This window comes from Oncorhynchus masou, unplaced genomic scaffold, assembly GCF_036934945.1.
Source record: "Oncorhynchus masou masou isolate Uvic2021 unplaced genomic scaffold, UVic_Omas_1.1 unplaced_scaffold_616, whole genome shotgun sequence".
Taxonomy (NCBI): Eukaryota; Metazoa; Chordata; class Actinopteri; order Salmoniformes; family Salmonidae; genus Oncorhynchus; species Oncorhynchus masou.
In genome coordinates, this window is record NW_027012587.1 from 86,025 (window position 1) to 95,579 (window position 9,555).

The 9,555-nt window shown below is 39.5% G+C and overlaps 1 protein-coding gene across 1 annotated transcript; it reads right to left on the reverse strand.

Annotated features, from left to right (window-relative positions):
• Positions 1 to 6,296: 6,296 nt before the first annotated feature.
• On the reverse strand, positions 6,297 to 8,954 carry LOC135536417 (forkhead box protein B1-like). The gene has a single exon (XM_064962761.1). The coding sequence runs from the start codon at positions 8,269 to 8,271 to the stop codon at positions 7,318 to 7,320; it is 954 nt and encodes a 317-aa protein (XP_064818833.1). The 5' UTR covers positions 8,272 to 8,954; the 3' UTR covers positions 6,297 to 7,317.
• Between the last annotated feature and the right edge of the window lie 601 nt (positions 8,955 to 9,555).

Below are 9,555 nucleotides of genomic sequence, written 5' to 3' on the forward strand. Positions count from 1 at the left end.
ATACATGATGTGTTACTGTCTGGCTGTGTTAGTTACCTGCCTTAACTCATACATGATGTGTTACTGTCTGGCTGTGTTAGTTACCTGCCTTAACTCATACATGATGTGTTGCCGTCTGGCTGTGTTAGTTACATGGCCTTAACTCATTCATGATGCGTTACTGTCTGGCTGTGTTAGTTACCTGCCTTAACTCATACATGATGTGTTACCGTCTGGCTGTGTTAGTTACCTGCCTTAACTCATACATGATGTGTTACCGTCTGGCTGTGTTAGTTACCTGCCTTAACTCATACATGATGTGTTACCGTCTGGCTGTGTTAGTTACCTGCCTTAACTCATACATGATGTGTTACCGTCTGGCTGTGTTAGTTACCTACCTTAACTCATACATTATGTGTTACTGTCTGGCTGTGTTAGTTACCTGCCTTAACTCATACATGATGTGTTACCGTCTGGCTGTGTTAGTTACCTGCCTTAACTCATACATGATGTGTTACTGTCTGGCTGTGTTAGTTACCTGCCTTAACTCATACATGATGTGTTACCGTCTGGCTGTGTTAGTTACCTGCCTTAACTCATACATGATGTGTTTCCGTCTGGCTGTGTTAGTTACCTGCCTTAACTCATACATGATGTGTTACCGTCTGGCTGTGTTAGTTACCTGCCTTAACTCATACATGATGTGTTACCGTCTGGCTGTGTCAGTTACCTGCCTTAACTCATACATGATGTGTTTCCGTCTGGCTGTGTTAGTTACCTGCCTTAACTCATACATGATGTGTTACTGTCTGGCTGTGTTAGTTACCTACCTTAACTCATACATGATGTGTTACTGTCTGGCTGTGTCAGTTACCTGCCTTAACTCATACATGATGTGTTACTGTCTGGCTGTGTTAGTTACCTGCCTTAACTCATACATGATGTGTTACTGTCTGGCTGTGTTAGTTACCTGCCTTAACTCATACATGGTGTGTTACTGTCTGGCTGTGTTAGTTACCTGCCTTAACTCATACATGATGTGTTACTGTCTGGCTGTGTTAGTTACCTGCCTTAACTCATACATGATGTGTTACCGTCTGGCTGTGTTAGTTACCTGCCTTAACTCATACATGATGTGTTACCGTCTGGCTGTGTTAGTTACCTGCCTTAACTCATACATGATGTGTTACTGTCTGGCTGTGTTAGTTACCTGCCTTAACTCATACATGATGTGTTACTGTCTGGCTGTGTTAGTTACCTGCCTTAACTCATACATGATGTGTTACCATCTGGCTGTGTTAGTTACCTGCCTTAACTCATACATGATGTGTTTCCGTCTGGCTGTGTTAGTTACCTGCCTTAACTCATACATGATGTGTTACTGTCTGGCTGTGTCAGTTACCTGCCTTAACTCATACATGATGTGTTTCCGTCTGGCTGTGTTAGTTACCTGCCTTAACTCATACATGATGTGTTACTGTCTGGCTGTGTTAGTTACCTGCCTTAACTCATGCATGATGTGTTACCGTCTGGCTGTGTTAGTTACCTGCCTTAACTCATACATGGTGTGTTTCTGTCTGGCTGTGTTAGTTACCTGCCTTAACTCATACATGATGTGTTACCATCTGGCTGTGTTAGTTACCTGCCTTAACTCATACATGTGTTACTGTCTGGCTGTGTTAGTTACCTGCCTTAACTCATACATGATGTGTTACCGTCTGGCTGTGTTAGTTACCTGCCTTAACTCATACATGATGTGTTACTGTCTGGCTGTGTTAGTTACCTGCCTTAACTCATACATGATGTGTTACCGTCTGGCTGTGTTAGTTACCTGCCTTAACTCATGTGTTACTGTCTGGCTGTGTTAGTTACCTGCCTTAACTCATGTGTTACTGTCTGGCTGTGTTAGTTACCTGCCTTAACTCATGTGTTACTGTCTGGCTGTGTTAGTTACCTACCTTAACTCATGTGTTACTGTCTGGCTGTTTTAGTTACCTGCCTTAACTCATACATGATGTGTTACCGTCTGGCTGTGTTAGTTACCTGCCTTAACTCATACATGATGTGTTACTGTCTGGCTGTGTTAGTTACCTGCCTTAACTCATACATGTGTTACCGTCTGGCTGTGTTAGTTACCTGCCTTAACTCATGTGTTACTGTCTGGCTGTGTTAGTTACCTGCCTTAACTCATACATGATGTGTTACTGTCTGGCTGTGTTAGTTACCTGCCTTAACTCATACATGATGTGTTACTGTCTGGCTGTGTTAGTTACCTGCCTTAACTCATACATGGTGTGTTACTGTCTGGCTGTGTTAGTTACCTGCCTTAACTCATACATGATGTGTTACCGTCTGGCTGTGTTAGTTACCTGCCTTAACTCATACATGATGTGTTACTGTCTGGCTGTGTTAGTTACCTGCCTTAACTCATACATGTGTTACCGTCTGGCTGTGTTAGTTACCTGCCTTAACTCATGTGTTACTGTCTGGCTGTGTTAGTTACCTGCCTTAACTCATACATGATGTGTTACTGTCTGGCTGTGTTAGTTACCTGCCTTAACTCATACATGATGTGTTACTGTCTGGCTGTGTTAGTTACCTGCCTTAACTCATACATGGTGTGTTACTGTCTGGCTGTGTTAGTTACCTGCCTTAACTCATACATGATGTGTTACTGTCTGGCTGTGTTAGTTACCTGCCTTAACTCATACATGATGTGTTACCGTCTGGCTGTGTTAGTTACCTACCTTAACTCATACATGATGTGTTACTGTCTGGCTGTGTTAGTTACCTGCCTTAACTCATACATGATGTGTTATAGTCATATTAAGGATATATAGTCATACTAATGATGTATAGTCATATTACTGATGTATTGTCATATTAATGATGTATAGTCATATTAATGATGTATTGTCATATTAATGATGTATTGTCATATTAATGATGTATAGTCATATTAATGATGTATAGTCATATTAATGATGTATATTGATGACATGCCAGCTCTTTCAGCTCTGATATTTAAAATCATTTTCATGTCATGCCAGCTCCTTCACCTCTGATATCTATAGTCATATTAATGCCATGCCAGCTCCAGGCAAATAAATAATCTCTCTCTACAGAAACCTTCAACAGAAACAGGCAAATAAATAATCTCTCTCTGGCCCTTTAATGAAACGTTCAACACAAACAAAGTTCTGACTGAAGTGATTTCCACCCCCCGTGGCGGTGACATTACCACCACTGTAAACACATTATAAATAACACATTTCTGTCCATTCCTCCTTTCCATACTTAAGGTTAAGTTGAGTTCATTATGCAGGCCAATGCCCTTCGTGCAATAAGCAACGCATAAATTATACATACTAATTACATTGGATGGGCAGCCACTTTAAATGAACGCTCTTAATTAAACCCTAGAACAACATTGTGGTTGTGTACAGGATGGATTTGGAGGTGGAGCTGTATTTCACGAGCGTGTGTAGCGCGCGCATGCGTGTGTGTGTGTGTGCGCGCGCGTGCGCGCGTGCGTGTGTGTGTGTTTGCGCGCGTGTGTATGTGAGTTAACCTTCATATCTGACTGGATGGGGTCTTATTGCGGAGGTCATAAGGACAGCAGTTATTTAAAATATAATGCAGCTGATTACACCTCAAAGTTTTTAAAAGGGACCTCATTCACACTGAAAAAAACGTGTTGTATTGTAAAAGTTTTGGAAATAAAAGATACTGTGTGAACTTTTGTTTTAATTCGATTTTTTTTGATAATGGCAGCCTTACAGGGTAGCACATCGTCAGACTGACTTGGTATTTCTAAAATCGGGAGCGAGAAGGCATCTCGTTCTTTCTCATTTCCAAAATGAAAATCGTGAAATCTCAGAGGGACACGTTTAAACCAGTGCAAAGTTTGTATTTTTTGGTAAATGTTCATATAAAAATTACAGTTTCATGCAATAACGTTTAAAAGCGTTTAAAAACGTTTAAACGGAACTTCAAGCTAATGAGATGGGTTTGTTCATCTGGAATGTATGAAATTCAATTGGATACTTTTAATGAATTTAAGGTCTTCAAAGATTTTCGGTGATAATTAAATATTATGCATTGATTTCAAATCGTCATACTTTAATTCGTTAAACCTGATTGTTAAAACACAAATACATTTCAAAGCAAACCAACCTTGTGGACAGTTGGATTGTACCTGATTCCCAGGATACTTTTCAATCAAGGGCTAAGTTATTTCACTACACATATATGCAAATATATGTTTCCGTAACTACCATATTAGAACTATATATATTTCCGTAACTACCATATTATAATCAAATAAATATATATTTCCGTAACTACCCTATTATAAATATATATTATCGTAACTACCCTATTATACATATATATTATCGTAACTACACTAATATAAATATATATATCCGTAACTACCCTATTATAAATATATATTCTCGTAACTACCCTATTATAAATATATATTATCGTAACTATACCTTTATAAATATATATTATCGTAACTACCCTATTATAAATATATATTCTCGTAACTACCCTATTATACATATATATTATCGTAACTACACTAATATAAATATATATATCCGTAACTACCCTATTATAAATATATATTCTCGTAACTACCCTATTATAAATATATATTCTCGTAACTACCCTATTATAAATATATATTATCGTAACTACCCTATTATAAATATATATTATCTTAACTACCCTATTATAAATATATATTATCGTAACTATACTTTTATACATATATATTATCTTAACTACCCTATTATAAATATATATTATCTTAACTACCCTATTATAAATATATATTATCGTAACTATACTTTTATACATATATATTATCTTAACTACCCTATTATAAATATATATTATCTTAACTACCCTATTATAAATATATATTATCTTAACTACCCTATTATAACAGAATAAATGGGACAGGTCTCTCTCTGCTCGTCCCTGAGAAAGACTGAGCTATGAAGAGCTCCTTAAAAACGTTGCTTCTAAAACACTAATAAATTGCGATTGTGTTCGGTGTACCTGTAGCCTGCGGTAATAGATGTACTCGATAATGTTCCGATTGTAACCTCTGGTGAAGCACACATAAGGACCAGACGTAACACTGACAACATTATTCAAATACTCTAATCAACGAATTGCGATTTCCTTTTCAGAATAATGAGGGTATTGGAATGCATCACAACGTCGTCCCTCTGCTCAAGCCCAGTTCAGTGCTTAATGAATACAATAGCAAAATTCGAGGTATTATCGTATATTTAATGTGCGTGTTTGCACTTTATATTATGAGAAAAGTGAATTTCGTCATTTCACACCATTGACAAAAAAAATGGCAAGTGTCGCCGTCTACGCACTTCTTGTGTTGGTACTGTCCAACAAACCTTCAACGTTGTGCAAACAGACCAAACAGGGGGGGGGGGCATTTAAATTCCAAAGAGGTTTTCAGAACTCGTTTCCAAGTCCCCCAGTCAGCAATGTGTTGGTGAAAATCACTCTTTTGTCTCATTGAAAAAGGGACTATATCTACATCGGTGGCCCCGTCTAACTTCGCTATTCTTTACGTTCCCTATTCAAGACGAATGGACTGAATGAAGTGGATGGGGGGGGTGCATTTGATGTAGGTCTCGTTAATAGCATACAGTGATGGAATCCTAACATATTTGTTTATACTTAGCGATGGGGGATTGACTTGAGAAAATCCCCAGGAATCGGTTATTATCACAGTGAATATTTCTAATTTACATCCATAACGAATATTGTCTCAAATGAAATTTGTAAATAGAGGTTTTGGCTGGAATATTGGGTTATTATTTATTTTGTGCAAATACAGCTATATATCATAATATTAGTATAGTTGTAGCATAACTACAACATTCGGCCTCTAACTGTGATTAACGTTGGAACATAAAGGAATGCGTGTTTGTCCCTTAAACACACCAATAACCTGTTGAATAAGTGAGATCTGCACGCTGAATTGCCTTCTTATGAATTTGAATGTTTCTGCTCAAAGTGTGGTTTAATAGGATCCAGTGTCATATAAACCTCAATGAACCATGTACAATTACATAACCACTATTATTGCTACCTTACTTGACTTTATAATAATTTAAACTACTATAGTCTAGAATGCTACAACACCAACAATAACATTTACGAAAACACTATATATTTTTTTAAGTGTGTGTGTGTGTGTGTTTGTGTGTGTGTGTGTGTTAAATAACCCGTTTAAATAAAAAACACACCGCAATGTAACATAATGTTTACGCTGTTTTTTTAATGGGAAAATATTCTTGATGACCAATAATTTATTGCAGACACATGGCACACTTGGAGAAGCACGCATGCTCGCAGCAAATACAACACAACGTTTTGAAATAGCATGCGTTTTAGAGAACGTACAAATATACTGCATTTTTTTATACATCCGGTCACCACAGTTTATTTTTTTTGTTTTAAATTAAAATGGTCCACAGAACAACTACAGAAAGATCTGTAAACTACAGATCATCTAAAACATTTAACAAAAAAAAAAGTGCAGTTTACACATTTCAACTTATTCTTCCATCAATTCAAATATATTTGAATGTTTTGAATGCAGACAACCAGACACCAAAGTAAACCATAAATATCTGTTTTCAAGTTTTGTTATTTGAAAATGTCACCTCTGTGATTGTTCTCTTTCTTTTTTTATTCTCCTAAAAATTAGATGTGGCTGTTTGGTATAGCAAATGCAATGCGCATTAAAGGGAGCTGTAACTAAAAAGTCACTTTAAATTTAATTTACAAAAAGTTGATTTCATTTATTTATTTTTCTTTGCCTTTTTATCTTGACGAAAATGCAACAACAACAAAAAAAAAATTCGGACAACATTCTCTAATGTAATAACGAATTGTTTTACCAGTTTTAGATTAATAGAATTGGAATATGTATTGGAGAATTGGCAATAAAATGTAAGCAAGAATATAGATACGGATAACGAGAGTGCTTTTTGAAAATAATCTCAGAATTGGATTATTCTTAAATGACCCTAAACAGGTAACAAAACGATGTAGCCTATATGCGCGTCATAGAAAGACAAGGGTCACTGCCACAACAATGCTCAAGTAAAACATCTAAGTACATCGATAAACCACAAAACGCAAATATCTTGCCTCATGATTGTAGAGCATATTTTAGTTGGTTGTCATGAATTGATCAAACAATAAAATACCGCTTTGGAAAAGTTGATAACCATCTCTTTTCTTTTTCAGAAGTTTTTAATAAGTCCCATCCGCTATAACGTCATGTCAGTGCACCGACACCACGGACTGCATGGCCGAAGAGGCCGGGTTTATGAGCGATTCGCTCGGCGTGGCAGGGCTGCTTTGGCTGGTAGCTGTCTGAGGAGACGTGGGGCTGAGAGACTGGGGAGAGTTCGCTAAGAAAGCTGGAATATGTGTTGGCAAAGCCGAGAGCCCTGGCATCGAAGTAGGGGTGGGCTTGATTGGCACGGGGATGGCAGGTAGACTCTGCGCGCCATAGCAAATAGACTTGAGGGGCATTCCGTAGGCCGAATAATCACTGGCCATGGAGATGGGAGCTACCGTGTCCATGACGCTGGAGCTGTACATATGAGGCCAGGCTGTGGTGAGCTGGTTGTGCAGCGGGTAGCCAGCAGACATAGACTGCATGGTGGAGAAGGCCAGTCCGCCTGGCATTTTATACTCTCTGGCGATTATGTTCTCGATTGCGAACGGGTGTTTGAAAGTTGACGGTTGGTGAGAGACTCCTATGTTGTAACCGGACATTTGCGGGAGATGTGTGCCGGAAGCAGCCAGAGCGCTCAGTCGGAGTTTGGCTTGTTGTTGGAGATAGTGGGCAGCGTCCGACGGCTTGCTTTGCGCCAGATGCTCGGACGCCATCATCATCAACTTGAAGCGTTTACGACGCCGCAAGAAACTTCCGTTCTCGAACATGTCCCCGCAGCTGGGATGGAGAGCCCAGAAACTCCCTTTACCCGGCTGGTCCGGCCGCCTGGGGATTTTAATAAAACAGTCGTTGAAAGAGAGGTTGTGTCGTAAGGAGTTCTGCCACCGCTGGGTGTTCTCTCGGTAGTAAGGGAACCTGTCCATGATGAACTTGTAGATCTCGCTGAGCGGGAGCATCTTCTCCGGGCAGGACTGGATAGCCATGGCGGTCAGGGAGATGTAGGAATAGGGAGGTTTCTGGTCGCTATACGTGTTTCTCCCCGGACGAGGCATTCTGTTGGACTTTCTGTCAAAATACTCTGCTGAATGGCGCGTCAGACTACAGTTCTTCCAGTTTCTCTCAGACAAACAGGAGAAATAGAACTTGTCCTACACTCCTTGAAGTATCACTCTAGTACGGGTTGTTCAAAACAACTGTTCAAAACAACATTACGAACGCGTAAAACTCCATACACTTGCCGCATAGATTGTCTTTACAACGCAAAGTACCAAAAAAAAAATGCAATATCCCCGCGCTTAAAAGTTACTGAAAGTTCCCCAAGATGCATGAAATACAGCAACGCAACTCACTGTCTGTTTCCTCCGTGGACTGTTCACTCAGCGCTTATGGGCTGTGGGTCTTGAAAACAGCCGTCCTATGAAAACAGTCTCGTTCTCTCCCTTCAGATGGCCTATATGATGCGCTATCTTTAGTTAAGCAAGCAGCAATAAGCTTCTCCTTCCCCCCCACACACACACACCACGACTCTCTGAATGGTTCCCGATGTGTTGCGGCCCTTGTTGTGATGAGCAGAGCTAAGGAGCTGCTATTTCCATGTCCTTCCCCGAACCGTGTGATAGTTTAATGTGATGACAGGAGAAAAGACCCCCGTAGAGCCGCTTCATTAATGTGCCACTTCTTCGCTATCACATGACAATCGCCTTGGGTGGAGAGGAGGAGGAGGGGGGGGCTACTCGCTCGGAGGAGAAAGCAAAGGCATAATCTGGATTCATTTACACCTATTTACATGGACACCTTGAGCCAATAGAAATGATTTCCATTTGAAGACAGAGCGAAGGGGTGAAAAGGCACAGCGACCCACCGGATTTGAAGTGTGAGGGAGGGTGATGAAAGCCCGGTTACGCCGTAGTGAAGGTATGCAGATAACCTTTTGTGCACCGAGCAAGGGGTGCTTAGTCAACTATTTGCGTTTACAAATAGAGCTACTAAGCAATTTGATGTTTGGCATGGAGGGCCGTCGCTTCTTGGCGCAGTCTCTCTATTTGTTCTGTATAGTCCGTTGTAAGTTTTTTTTTTCGTGTTGAATGACGTGTCATTGATTACATTTTAGGTTGAGCTGTTTATAGGGGACAGTGTGATTTGAACTGATATCGAATCGATAATTTGTGTACCAATCTCTGATCTATAGTCATCTAACTGGTGACTAACAGTTTGTATATAACGTCTTTACATGACGGTTAACTGTTAATTGCCCTTTGGAATAATATACAATTATTTCCTGAATGTATTTGTTGAAGTTGTATTGTCAATTGCTCAATACACTCCCTTTGAATACT